The following is a 15,026-nucleotide window of genomic DNA, read 5'->3' as shown; positions in this document are numbered from 1 at the left end:
TTCTGCCTCGGGATATCAGAACTCCATTTGCAGCCTTTAGACTCCTAGACTTACACCAGTACCTTTCCTGGGTTCTTAAAGGGCCTTCAGCCTCAGACTAAGAATTCCACCACTTTCTCTGGTTCTGAGGCTTTCAGACTTGGACTGAGCCATCCTACCAGCATCCCAGGGTCTCTACCTTGCAGACAGCCTCTTGTGACACTTCTCAACTTCCATAATAATGTGAACCAATTTCCCTAATAAATATCTTCTTATGTATATATCTGTCTACCCTATCTATTCATGTATCTCCTATTGGGTCTGTCTCTCTGGAGAACTCTTACTAATAAAACACACAAAGTGAATGTGTTGTATTTCTCCAAAAGTAGACAAAATGCTACATTTTAAAAGATTAGACCTAGTGGTATTCTCTGCCCACAAGGTTATATACTGCTAGTTAATTGCTAACAAATTGTCAACTTCTGTCTCTCTTCATTTTTTATTCTGAAAAATTATGTGCATAATTTATTTTCTATGTTTAGTGAATGTGATAATACTAAGCACTAAGGGTTTTGATGCAAGAGTATAATCTATCCCTCCTCAAGTAACAGAAATAAATATCCTTTGACATCTGTGGACTTCCTTTCATTTCCTCTCTTTTCCTGGTTCTTTTTTCCTCTTTTTATTGAAGTTTCTCTTTTCTGTATCCATCCACTCCCCTCTCCTCCCAGCCACTCCATAATATGTTCAGATTCATGTTTTCTTGTCTTGGCAAGATTTTCTTCCCCTTTTAGAGATTTCTACAGTAAATTTTTCTTTTTGAAATAAGAGCTTAATTAAATGAGATTATCATCTTGGCAGTGGGGATTTGCTTTGTTCTCCTTGGTTTTGTTTTATGGCCTTAATGGTGAGTCAAGAACATTTAAGTTGGGAAAATGAAAATGAATAATTTCCCCTATCACCATTATCTACAATTTAATGTTTCCCTACCCAAATATTTCCAGTTTCTTTCTTTCTTTTTTTTGGCTCAGGAGAAAGAGAGGAGAGGAAAAGAAAAAGGAAGTAAGATCGAGAAGCTGTGGGGCCAAAGAATGGAACAGAATGTTGCAATGGAATGCTGATTACTCTTCAGCACCATTCTGGGAAGGAAATGCCAAGACCACTCCCATCTCTCAGAATTACTCATCTGAGGTTTGTCCTTTTAATTTCCAGTATAGTTTTCATGGTTCTAAGAAGAAGAGGTAGACTATTTCCCCAGGACTCTAATGTGATATTGACAGTAGTTATTTTATACTGTTAGGTTGTACCCACAGTGGTATTCTCACTCATGTAGGGCTGCAGTAGAGAGCTCAGCCTGCTCCACACGATGACTTGACAGAGGCCTTCATTGAAAGGCTGCCATGAATCTGACTCTAGCAGAAGATGGCAGAGTCTCAAATCTAGAGTTGCTTTCTAAATAGTTTTTTTGCTATTTTACAAACCAAGTGTGATCCTTCATCATGGGAAAAAAAAATTTAAATGCTATTTTGAAAAATGATGTATAATTAATTAGCAGAACTTGTATTTTCAAGAATATCTTCTCAGAAGATATCTCATTAATATTTCTCCTAATATTAACCAAAGGCTTTGTCGTTTGAGTCCTCAAAGCAAAGACTATTGTATCATTTTGCTAAAATGGATTCTGGTTCAATCTGTCTCACTAAAGACTATTGTATCATTTTGCTAAAATGGATTCTGGTTCAATCTGTCTCACTAGCGTTTTACTTTTTCTTTGAAAAGCACGCACACACACACACACACACTCCTCTTAAAGATATGCTTTATTCCTCCCATATGCCAGAGTAAATCTCTGGTTTGAAGGAATATTTAAGTATTAAATTTAAGTCTCACCATCCTCATCAGTCCTGCTGCTCTGACCAGTGCTAGATAACACAACAATGACATGAACTGAAAGTTCCAAAACTCATAAAAACTTCTCCTGGCTGTGACTTACTGTCTCTGACATTTTGATGCTGATATACTGTAGATGAAATCCATAAATGCAATCCTAAATTTCAGGCAGTTGGATTTGTCAGTTTAATTCAAGCATCACCTTAGTTAAAGCTTAACTTACTGTATTTATGCAAAAAGAAAGGAGGAGGATGGAGGCAAAAGACATTTTCATTCTGAAATAAATATTATCAGAGCTTTGCGGTGTTGTAATCAGTGCATGCAGACTAGTGCTACTCCAAACAGTAAGTTGGAGTTGCAATCTGGCAAAATAAGCCCTTCAAAGCTCATGAGCTTACTGCCATTCACCTGGTGGATTCTCCCCATCACGGAGCTGAGTGAGTCCATTAAGCTTATGTAACACAAGCTTAAAGGTGAAATGGAAAGCTCTTAAAAAATAAACTATTTAAGTTTCTAAATCAGGAGTGTGCATTATGTGCTGAAACTTAAATATGCCAGTAATGCCACATACATTTGTATAATGATAATCACATTCACATTTTAAAGGAGAACATTTAAAAGTAAATTTCCTTCACAGAACTGAAGAAATTCTAAATCAGTATTCTAGCTCTGCTCTGAAAGAACTGAAGGGAAAGGAGCAGTCAGGGAGTGCTGTATGCTTTGCAAGTGCTGTTGAAAGGACACAAAGATACAAAAATGCGTACCCTCCCTTCCTCCCCCCGATGTTGCTAAACTCTTTGTTCTGCTTTCTAATCTCTGCACATACCAGAGGTTTCGTAAGTTCTGTAAGTACATGTTTTTCTTTCTGAGGCCAGGTCACAAGGAATGTTTAAGTAAGATAGCCAGATCACAAGGTGTGTTTAAGCAAGATAGCCATAAACTGGTTGTGCAACCTGACGCAATATAATTAACTGCCTTTGTGTAAAACTGCTCTTCCACCTCAAGGGTTGTACTGAGATATCAGAAATGGCGGGAACCAATCATAGTTTGCCAAATCGCTTTGTTCAAACTCCAGCCAATCATACCTCTAATTTGTATAATGATTCTATGCCTACTTTCCTTAGACTATATAACATTGTTCGGAGCTCAGTGGGGGAGCTCTCCTGCCCGTCTCGTTTCACGAGCAAGTGAGAGCTCCAGGTTCGAACCTGTAATAAAGATCCTTGCTGCTTAGCTTTGACTCTGGACTCTGGTGGTCTTCTTTGGGGAATAAACGGTCTGGGCATAACAAATGGGGGCTCGTCCGGGATTTCCCCCAAGCCCACCAGACCCCCAAGTCAACAGATCTTAATCTGTAGGTAAGCCGGCTTTGTCACTGTATCTGTCTTTGTCTCTGTCTGTCTCCCTGAAATTTCACGAAATCCGTAATCTGTAATCTGTATTGGTCTGTTCTGTAAGTGGCACGGTCTTGGCGGACGTGCTAGAAGACAGCCACTCGGGGCTGGTGGGAGACGTCCCCCAGTGCCCATCTGGGGGCCTCCATCCTTGGTTGCCCCGTCTGACTCAGGTCGGAAGTCCGACACGCGCTCGCGAATGCTCATCGTTATCACTGTCTGTCCGTTATTGTTAAGTGTTAAGTGTAAGCCCAAAACGAAACATAAAACCTTTTCTTCCCCTTCCAGGACCGGACCTGTCGGATACTCCTCTCTGCTTCACACTCATTTTCGTCCCCCCTTCTCTTTGTAGGAGCAGTCCAAAGATGGGCAACAACCAGAGCACGCCGCTCTCACTCCTTGTTACCAATTTTAAGGATGTGAAGGCTCAGGGGCATAACTTAAGCGTAGAGCTAAAGAAAGGAAAGCTAGTTACTTTCTGCCATTCGGAATGGCCCTCTTTCGGCGTAGGGTGGCCCTCCGAAGGAACTTTCTGTCTCTCTATTATTACTAAGGTAAAAACTAAGATTTTCCTGCCAGGGCAGTCAGGACATCCTGATCAAATTCCTTATATTCTAGTGTGGCAAAATCTTGTGGAAGACCCACCGCCCTGGATAACTCCATTCATCCTTGAGCCTTGCAAGGTCCTAGTAACGCGACCTACAAGACAAAGGACTCCCTGTGCTCCCTCGGCCCCTGTGCTGCCAGGCAGCCAGGACCCCCTAACGTTAGAACCCACATTTCCCCCACCATATCCGCACCTTATCCCGCAGGACCCAGTCCCCCAGGGTGGTGCTTCCGTAGAGGGAAACCGAGAAGCGGAAGCAGCCGAGAGCGAAAGTAACCTGGGGGGGCCGGCCGGCCGAACACGAGGCCGCGTACAGCAGGACCAAGCTTCCCGACTCCCTGACTCCACTGTAGCCCTGCCTCTCAGAGAAATAGGATCGCTCGATGATACCGGGCTCTCCCGTCTCATGTATTGGCCTTTTTCCACCAGTGATTTATACAATTGGAAGTCCCAAAATGCTCGGTTCTCAGATAATCCCAAAGATCTAACCTCGTTGTTAGACAGTGTCATGTTTACTCACCAGCCGACCTGGGATGACTGTCAACAGCTCCTCCGAATCCTGTTCACAACGGAGGAGCGGGAAAGAATACAAGTTGAGGCCAGAAAGCTGGTTCCAGGAGATGACGGCCAGCCAACTGCAAATCCTGACCTCATTAACGCGGCTTTTCCTTTGACCCGGCCCAGATGGCACTACAACACGGCAGAAGGTAGGGGACGACTGCTCATTTATCGCCAGACTCTAATGGCAGGTCTCTGGGCTGCAGCTCGCAAGCCCACCAATTTGGCTAAAGTATATTCTGTGTTACAAGGTAAGACAGAAAGCCCCGCTGTGTATTTAGAGAGATTAATGGAAGCCTTCAGACAGTTTACCCCTATGGACCCGGAAGCACCGGAAAATCAGGCAGCGGTAGTAATGTCCTTTGTAAACCAGGCAACACCAGATATTAAAAGAAAACTCCAGAAATTAGAAGGTTTAGAGGGAAAGCAGATTCAGGACCTCCTTCAGATGGCCCAGCGAGTTTATAATAATAGGGATACTCCAGAAGAAAAACAGTTCAAGGCAACCAAAGAAATGACCAAAGTCTTAGTAGCAGCTTTCCCCGAGGCAGGAAATGGCCAAAACAGAAAGCAGAAAAAGCAAGGCCCTAGGCAAGGATTAGAAAAAGATCAGTGTGCTTATTGCAAGGAACATGGCCACTGGATTAAAGACTGCCCAAAGAAACGGAGACCAGCTAACCCTACCTCCGTACTCGTTACCCAGGACTCTGACTAGGAAGGACGGGGTTCGGACCCCCTCCCCGAACCCAGGGTAACTTTGCAAGTGGAGGGGTCCCCAGTTCGCTTTTTGGTCGATACTGGGGCGGAACGCTCAGTCCTAACCAAACCAATTGGAAAAATGTATAAGAAAACATCCTGGGTGCACGAGGCCACAGGCATTAAAAAAATACCCCTGGACAACCCAGAGGACTGTAGACTTAGGAACGGGAAAAGTCTCCCATTCCTTCCTAGTCATCCCAGAGAGCCCCTGCCCTCTACTAGGGAGGGACTTGCTGACAAAGATGGGGGCCCAAATCCACTTTGAGCCAGGAGGGCCCAAGATAACTGATTCCCAAAACAGGCCAATATCTATCCTGACTGTCACCTTAGAAGATGAGTACCGACTCCATCAAGAGCAAAAGCCCCCCGATCAGGAAATTGACTCTTGGCTCCAGTGTTTCCCTGAAGCGTGGGCAGAAACTGGGGGCTTGGGGCTAGCTAAACATCGACCTGCCATATTTGTGGAAGTTAAGCCAGGGACGGACCCGGTTCGGGTTCGGCAATATCCTATGCCCCTGGAGGCAAGAGAAGGAATTACGCCCCATATCCGCCGACTCCTAGACCAGGGAGTCCTACGGGCTTGCCACTCATCCTGGAATACTCCACTGTTACCTGTTTGTAAACCCAACAGTATGGACTACAGGCCAGTACAGGATTTAAGAGAAGTTAATAAAAGGGTCATGGACATACATCCCACTGTGCCCAATCCATACACCCTTCTGAGTGCCTTACATCCCGAAAAACAGTGGTATACCGTTCTTGATCTAAAAGACGCTTTCTTCAGCCTTCCTCTGGCTCCCAAAAGTTAAGAACTCTTTGCATTTCAATGGACGGATCCTGAGAGGGGCATCAACGGTCAGCTAACATGGACCAGACTGCCACAAGGGTTCAAGAACTCGCCAACCCTGTTCGATGAAGCCCTTCATGAAGATCTGGGTGAGTACCGGCGGCAACACCCTGAAATAACTCTTTTGCAATATGTTGATGATCTCTTAATAGCGGCCAGGTCCCCGGAAACTTGTGTTCGAGGGACTGAGGACCTCCTGAAGACTCTGGGGGAGCTAGGCTACCGAGCCTCAGCAACAAAGGCTCAGATCTGCAAGTCGGAGGTAACTTATCTGGGGTACCTATTAAAAGGGGGGCAACGCTGGCTAACCAAAGCCCGAAAGGAAACAGTCCTACGCATCCCTAGACCCCAGTCAACATGGCAAGTGAGAGAATTCCTGGGGTCGGCAGGGTTCTGTAGGTTATGGATACCCGGATTTGCTGAGTTAGCCAAGCCCCTATACCAGGCAACAAAGGAACGGCAGCCCTTCAATTGGACGGAAGAGGCTGAGCTGGCCTTTCAGCAAATCAAAACTGCCTTGTTATCAGCCCCCGCACTGGGGCTCCCTGATGTCTCCAAGCCCTTCCACTTATACGTGGATGAAAGTAAGGGTGTTGCAAAAGCCGTGTTAACACAGTACCTAGGCCCCTGGCAGAGGCCAGTTGCCTATTTGTCAAAAAAATTAGATTCAGTGGCTGCTGGCTGGCCACCCTGCCTCCGGATAATTGCGGCGACCGCCCTAATGGTCCGAGACGCTGATAAACTTATCATGGGGCAAGAGTTGCGCGTTATAACCCCGCATGCCATTGAAGGCGTCCTCCGGCAACTGTCGGACCGATGGATGAGTAACGCCCAGCTCACCCACTATCAAGGACTGCTGTTAAACCCCCTCAGAATAACTTTTCTGCCCCCAACCTCTTTAAACCCTGCTTCACTGCTGCCAAATCCAGACTTGGACGCCCCGTCCCATGAGTGCACTGAGATACTGGCTCAGGTGCATGGGGTGCGGGAGGACCTGCAAGATCGTCTGCTCCCTGACACAGAACTCATCTGGTTCACTGATGGCAGCAGCTACGTCCACCAAGGCCAGCAGTATGCAGGAGCAGCTGTAACGTCAGAGACTGAGGTAATCTGGGCGGAACCCTTGCCTCCAGGGACATCGGCCCAAAGAGCCGAGTTGATAGCACTCACACAGGCCCTCACCCTAGGGGCAGAGAAAAAACTAACAGTATACACGGATAGCCGCTATGCTTTCGCTACTGCGCACATACATAGGGCCATCTACAGAGAGAGGGGACTATTAACAGCTGAAGGCAAAGAAATAAAAAACAAGCAAGAGATCCTAGCTCTATTAACTGCTTTGTGGAAACCAAAGAAATTGGCTATTGTACATTGCCCTGGGCATCAGAAACCAACTACGCCAATTGCTCGAGGCAACTTCTTAGCCGACCAGACCGCAAAGAGCATAGCAAAAGCTCCCAGTCAGCTCCTTGCGCTCCAGCTCCCTGATCCTGGCCCGCGAAATTTGCCATGTTTTCCCGACTATACCGAACAGGATCGTGAATGGATGGACACGCTTCCCCTAAAACAGGTTCAAAATGGGTGGTGGACTGATATAAATGACCAAACCATCCTACCAGAAAAATTAGGATGGCAGGTGTTGGAACATATCCACCGGACAACCCACCTGGGTGCCCGGCGAATGATAGACTTAATCAGGCACGCCAAGTTCAGAATCAGACGCATAGCTGAACTGGCCAGCGATGTCACAACAAATTGCAAAGCCTGCCAACTGAACAACGCTTGCCCCCAAACCCAGACCGCCGCAGGAATCAGGTGTAGAGGAACTAGGCCTGGTATCTATTGGGAAATAGACTTTACTGAGATAAAGCCTGGAAAATATAGGTATCAGTACTTACTTGTCTTTGTAGATACTTTTTCAGGATAGACAGAAGCGTTCCCAACTAAGAGAGAAACTGCTCAGGTTGTAGCAAAGAAAATTTTGGAAGAAATCCTCCCCAGGTATGGCTTTCCCGTCCAAATAGGGTCAGACAATGGACCAGCCTTCGTTGCTAAGGTAAGTCAGGATTTGGCTTCCATTCTTGGGGCAAATTGGAAATTACATTGTGCTTATAGGCCCCAAAGCTCAGGACAGGTAGAAAGGATGAATCGGACTCTAAAGGAGACCTTAACTAAATTGACCATGGAGACTGGTGCTAATTGGGTAGTACTTCTCCCCTACGCTCTGTTCCGGGCCCGAAATACCCCTTACAGACTGGGCCTCACACCATATGAAATCATGTATGGCAGACCCCCACCCCTGGTCCCCAGTCTAAAAGATGACTTACTCAAACCTGAAACTGAAAATGTCTCTGAGCTCTTGTTCTCCTTACAAGCCTTACAGAAAATTCACCAGGAAATTTGGCCCAGACTACGAGAACTGTACGAGGCAGGACCTCCGCCGACGCCTCATCCGTTCCAGCCAGGAGACTAGGTCCTAGTCAAGCGCCACCAGCAAGAAACTCTTCAACCCAGGTGGAAAGGACCACTGCAAGTACTCCTGACTACTCCCACTGCTCTCAAGGTAGAAGGCATCGCTTCATGGATCCACTACACACACGTCAAACCAGTGGACCCAGCATCCGACCTTCTTGGGCCGTCTGGAGCACCGGTTACATGGACTGTAGGCAAAGCTAAGAACAATCCCTTAAAGCTAACCCTGCACCGTCATCCCCATAACCGTAACCATGTCTAGCTTACTTATGCTTTTATGCCTTATGCATCTGACTCTTCTCACTGCTGCGCTGTCTAATCCCTATGTCTGGAGGTTCTGGCTCTATGAGAACAAAACTCACCCCGGGGAAACCCCCCAAGCGGGTAAACTGCTAGCTAGCGCAGACTGCCCCCCCTCAGGGTGTAATACTATAGTTTACCTCAATTTCACTAGGTTCCAGATTGCCCAACCAGCAATACCCATGATCTGTTTTGAATATGATCAAACTGAATATAATTGTAAAAATTATTGGTGGCACCAGAGTGCAGGTTGCCCATATAGCTACTGTAAGACGCACTCTGTCCGATACTGGAGAGAACAACAAGGGTGGTATTTTTACAAAACTGAGTCTCCCGTCACTTACACTTGGATAATTAGAGACCCATGGGACTCTCGGTGGACAACCCCACAACATGGGGGAGTATATTACTCATCAGCTAGTACCTGGCCCAGTAGCCATTTATATCTGTGGAGAAGTCTAGTCCAGATTCAACCCTTAATCCATACACAAATCCACAGGCAAGAAACCAAGCTATCACAAGACTTGCAGCCCTTCTCCTGGCTAACCCTACTACAGGAAGGGCTAGCATTTGCCAACCTCACCGGTTTAGGCGACCTGTCCTCTTGCTTTATGTGTGCAACCCTAGGAAGACCACCATTAACGGCTGTTCCTCTATCCTCCCCTCCCACAAACTATAGGTTTTAACTCATCAATAGTCACGATACCCGATGTGGCCCTGTACCGTGACCCATACCAAGAGAAATACCCCTATTGTTATTCGGCATTTAGCAACAGCCTCTGTAACCAATCGGTTACATACCCTAATAGTCCCATATATGCTCCCCCTGGTGTGTTCTTCTGGTGTAATATGACTCTGTTAAAGACTCTGTCCAAAAGCATCTCTGACGGACAGTTGTGTATCCCTGTTACCCTAGTTCCCCGACTGACACTGCTAACCCCGGCAGAGTTCATAGGCTGGGCAGGGACCACCCCAACTAAAACTGCGCGACATAGATGAGCAGTTTTTCTACCACTAATTGCCGGAATATCCTTAACCACCTCTGTCGTCGCAGCGGGGTTAGCAGGAGGGGCCCTACAACACTCCATGATAGAAAACGACAAGCTGTTACAACAATTCTCTGTTGCTATGGAAGACTCCGCCTATTCCCTAGCCTCCCTTCAGCGGCAGCTCACCTCCCTAGCACAGGTCACCCTTCAAAACTGCAGAGCCTTAGACTTACTCATGGCTGAGAAAGGAGGTACCTGTATGTTCCTCAAAGAAGAATGCTGTTTCTATATAAATGAGTCAGGGTTAGTTGAGGAAAGGGTCCAACACCTACACAAACTAAGCTTAGAAATGAAAAAGCAACAATTCACTACAGCCGCTAACAATTAGTGGAGCTCTTCAATGTTTTCCCTTCTGGCACCCCTTTTAGGCCCCCTAATGTCTTTACTACTTCTATTCACTATAGGCCCCTGTGTGGTAAATAAAATTTTACAATTTGTCAGAGAAAGGTTTGATACCATCCAACTAATGGTCCTCCGTAGCCATCACCAGCCTCTCCTGCACCCAGAAAGTGAGGCTACATTATAAGACTCTGGAAATCCAAGATTGGACATCCAGTTACTTATGGGAGGGGGAAATGAAAGGACACAAAGATACAAAAATGCGTACCCTCCCTTCCTCCCCCCGATGTTGCTAAACTCTTTGTTCTGCTTTCTAATCTCTGCACATACCAGAGGTTTCGTAAGTTCTGTAAGTACATGTTTTTCTTTCTGAGGCCAGGTCACAAGGAATGTTTAAGTAAGATAGCCAGGTCACAAGGTGTGTTTAAGCAAGATAGCCATAAACTGGTTGTGCAACCTGACGCAATATAATTAACTGCCTTTGTGTAAAACTGCTCTTCCGCCTCAAGGGTTGTACTGAGATATCAGAAATGGCGGGAACCAATCATAGTTTGCCAAATCGCTTTGTTCAAACTCCAGCCAATCATACCTCTAATTTGTATAATGATTCTATGCCTACTTTCCTTAGACTATATAACATTGTTCGGAGCTCAGTGGGGGAGCTCTCCTGCCCGTCTCGTTTCACGAGCAAGTGAGAGCTCCAGGTTCGAACCTGTAATAAAGATCCTTGCTGCTTAGCTTTGACTCTGGGCTCTGGTGGTCTTCTTCGGGGAATAAACGGTCTGGGCATAACACTGTCATCAATTCTTATAAATCCTTAATCTGACTCTTGATGGGCAGGTGAAGAAGAAATTGATTTTTTCAGATGTTTTTGTATAATGAAATACAGAATATAAGAAATGTAAGCAGGTACACCTATTTTCATAGATATAAGACCTGATTTATTTTAGTATCCAATTTAGTGCATGGAAAACTGTTGCAGTACATTCGTTGAAAAGAGAAAAGGGGTGTTAAAACCGTACGTGCAAACTGAGGACATCATCAAATTTACCAAATAGTACTGGAGTTCATTACATGCCCAAACACTCTGAAAAGCAATTTGGGCATGGGTTCATCCCTAGAAGAGTATGGTGAGGTAAAGGGTTGTTCCTTTTACTTTCAGAGAGCATGGTTTTTAGTGGACACTCAGACTCAATCTGATTCCACCAAACTCTGAAACATCTGGTGTCATTACCGTGTTATAATTAAAATGCTAGTTGAAAAACCAAGAGGAAGACACTGTCATTTTACAGGTTAATTTTAGCTTTCGTAAGTAACTTTGTCACTAATAAAAATTAACCTTTTACTTAATAGATCATGAGTTGCTTTGCTTTTCGTTCGTGAAGGAGATGTCTTCTGAGCTTTCATCTGTTAAAGATTATTTCCTCTTTGGGACTAGACCACTAACTAGTCCTGTGGTTGTGAGTGTTTAAGAAAAATGAATAATTTGCTTCAGGGGAAAATTCTTTTTCTTATCCTGTTAAAAAAATGGGTTTGAGTTTTGTTCCCCATGACCCAGATTCCCATGACAATAGCAACAGTGACCTTGCCTTAAGGTCTAGGAGCAGAGGAAGCCATCAAACAGAATGAACTCAGATTTCTACTGTTGATTTTTTCAGGTGCATTTTAATGTTTCTGCCTCAAATTTGTCTCTTACAAAACAGATGATTACAACTTTGACAAAGGATGTCTATAGATAGCATTCCTTGTATCAGGTCCGTGCAAATAAAAGGACTGATTTTCCCATTGGGATCGGCAGCCAAAAGAGTGACAAAAAATCAGTTTGTGGTGACTTTGGCACCAAACATACTCCAGGAAATTACTCCAAACCTCACTTTTGTAATGGACTCTAAATTTTCAGCAACTGAAAACCACACTGCACCAGCCAATTGGTAATAAATTTAAAATACCAGAAGATTATTTCAGAGAAAGAAATTGCAGCCATGGAACAACATATTTCTAAGATCAATGAGACATATCTGTCTTACCGGAATAGGATACACTTCTGGAAAATAAAGTAATGATCTTAGAAGGCAGAGCAGAGACTCTTTTTAATATCTTCCTCCTACTCCATCTTAGAGGAATAGGATAAGAGTTCAATGTTGTAGGTCTCTTGGAGGTTTTAAGATAGAAGACAAAAAATTGCATTTATAATTTAAATCTTCCTGACTCTCAAATCTTTTGAATTTATGAAAAATGCATAGCATTTATATCTGCTTAATGTACTATATTTATAGCTCATGTATTTGAGAAATTCCCATTAAATAGTTTGCACTTCTTTATATGATACAGACACAATAGACAACCATTTAACAAATGAAAAGAAAATACTTCCTGGTTACCCAGTGTAAGTAGAATTAACATTGTTAGACCTTGTAACAGGTCAATAAACCAAAGTTTTAGCAGTAAGTATAGCAAGGAGATTTCAAAGTCAAGAATCCTTTTGGGAAAATACCATGCTTTTTCTTTAAAATTTTAATCACAGGAAGACAAGAGTGTTCTCATTTGCCCCCAAAATTATTTTCACAAAATAATTTTGAAAAAGAGGAGACATTTGGGAAAACTAAAGGGATATCTTTGTTTGCATACAGTAAAATCAACATGTAAGTTTTTCCCAAAAGTTTATAAGTGATCATTTGTGTACATTACCCTGTATCAGCTAATTCCATACAGCAGTAAACAGGCAGGTGAGCTCTTACATGCTAGCCATATTCCTTAGTACTTTATGCCATTCATTCATTCCTTCATTCATTAATTCTACAAATATTTATTCAACCTTTATGATTGGGCACTATACTAGAGAGGAAGGATATGAAGGAAAAATAGGCCATATCCATGTCCCAGAAAAGTTCACGGTCTGATAGATGAGAGACACTAGAGGCAGAATTTACATTGTTCATTCCAAACTGATGAAATTAAGGCTTTCGAGGTTCATATTTGCCCCTGGAGAACACACAGTAGAATCATGGATCAAAGACAACCTTGAGAAATTCATTAATAAGTAAAAGGTTCTCAACACTCAATTTTGAAATTTGAAGGAAAACAGAATGAGCCCGATACAACCTGAGCAAATTCTCTGAGCAAAGAGCAACCACAGCCAGTACTGATCCATCTAATTCCAGGATTACAGGAGATCCCAAGAGAAAGGGGACGTTTGTTTTAAGTGGGATTTTGCTACATGAGAATTGCCTGAAGCCCTGTGGGCTCCCTTGCAGAGCTCTTTTCTCCTTACAGAAGTATTTGCTATGCCTTTGCTCAAATAGGTTTATTACCTATTTGAACCCTCCAGGTGGTGATATCAGTTGCAAAGAATATAGAAATTCTGTGGCAGATTTTTTTAAATGCAGTTTCAATTTTTCCAACCTGTTGTGCACTGCATGTAGCTACACAATTGTGGAAATACTGCCACAGAATGAAGTGTTGTAGAGCCTTTATAGACTGCTTATCTGATACAATTCAAAAAATGGAAACTCTGCTGAGCTCCATAAGATAAGGGCAATCTAACCTTGCCTGTGGTGGCACGTATCTTATTTAGAAAATGTACAATCCTTGTAGGGAATTATTTCTAAAATGTGGATTTTTGCTAAAAGGCCCTTACCATTCAAATTTCCATTTGTCAAAGCAGTTTTGGTGCATAGGGAGTTGTATTATGGTGTATAAACCAGATACATAGCATTTAAAAATGTAAAATGAAAGCTTATCTCTCTATAAAGATAGCAAGAGGGTTAAAAACATTAAAAAAGTTAAACATAGTGACATGTTTTCTGCCCCTGGGGGAGGGGGTGGAATTGCCAGTTAGCTGGAAAGCTATTAAATTCATTTTGACTAGAGAATAGTATATAATTCATTTTAGTATTTAAGCATAAATTATAATACAGGGATTAATATCATTTTAAAAAAATTTTTACTGTGTTATGGAAATGATGATTGTTTTCCATTGCTATTTCTCTTTCTGGTCCATTGTTTAGTCCCAGGGGCAGGGCTAAACAAGGGATCAGAGGTAGGTATCTGTGTTTTCCCAGTTGTGAAATACTTTTTAGCCTCTATTTTTCTTAGCTCTCCAGAATTCAAAGAGGTTGATCAGAGATGGTCCCAAGAAATAGTTATTTTCAGTGGTCCCTAACTGATCTTTCGGTAACTTCCGTTGCTTCTCAGGCTTCTGTGTCCTAGCTCCACCATTCCGCTGAGCAAAACATACCTCTGCTGTGCTCAAATATTTGACTCATTTACTTGGACTGCAGTAATAATGGTTGATAATGTTCAAACGTGTTGCTCTCAAGACTATTTGAATTTTAACAGAAAACTTATGAAGAAAAGAGTAACTTAACACAAAGAAATAGCAATAACCGTCTTCCAGTTTGCACCTTCTGAAGGCTAAACAATATAGTGGCTGCTTTAGATGTATTAACTCTAATCCTTATAATCCACAGTTTATAGAAGAGTAAATTGAGTTTCAAAGAGCCTAAGTAAGTTGCCTGAAATAACAAAGATAGTAAGAACCGAAGCCAAGATTCAGAATTGGGTCTTTCTATCCCCAAAACTCCATCCTCATAGATCACTGTGAGACCTAATACTATTTGGGGCTAAGTGGCAAGATAGAAGGAAAAGTATTTTTAATGATAGGGGTCGTGGGTAACACAGTAATTCTACCCCTTGAATTAGATCTTTTTCTTTGTCTCCATGTAAGAACACATCTGAGATTAAAATGAAATATGAAAATCCAAAGAAAAAAACATATGCTAATTATTTACAAAATCATCTAGTTTTAGAGTTGGAAGATGTTTTAGACATAA

At 43.2% G+C, this 15,026-nt stretch overlaps 1 protein-coding gene across 1 annotated transcript; it reads left to right on the top strand.

Annotated features, from left to right (window-relative positions):
• Window positions 1–2,291: 2,291 nt before the first annotated feature.
• On the top strand, window positions 2,292–10,938 carry LOC144338722 (uncharacterized). Its single transcript, XM_077989284.1, has 2 exons — window positions 2,292–4,577; window positions 8,410–10,938. Exons 1-2 carry the CDS (start codon window positions 3,629–3,631, stop codon window positions 8,505–8,507), a joined length of 1,047 nt encoding a protein of 348 aa, XP_077845410.1. The 5' UTR covers window positions 2,292–3,628; the 3' UTR covers window positions 8,508–10,938.
• The last annotated feature ends 4,088 nt before the right edge of the window (window positions 10,939–15,026 follow it).

This window comes from Macaca mulatta, chromosome X (assembly GCF_049350105.2).
Source record: "Macaca mulatta isolate MMU2019108-1 chromosome X, T2T-MMU8v2.0, whole genome shotgun sequence".
Classification (NCBI taxonomy): Eukaryota; Metazoa; Chordata; class Mammalia; order Primates; family Cercopithecidae; genus Macaca; species Macaca mulatta.
This window is presented reverse-complemented; position numbering and strand designations above follow the sequence as displayed.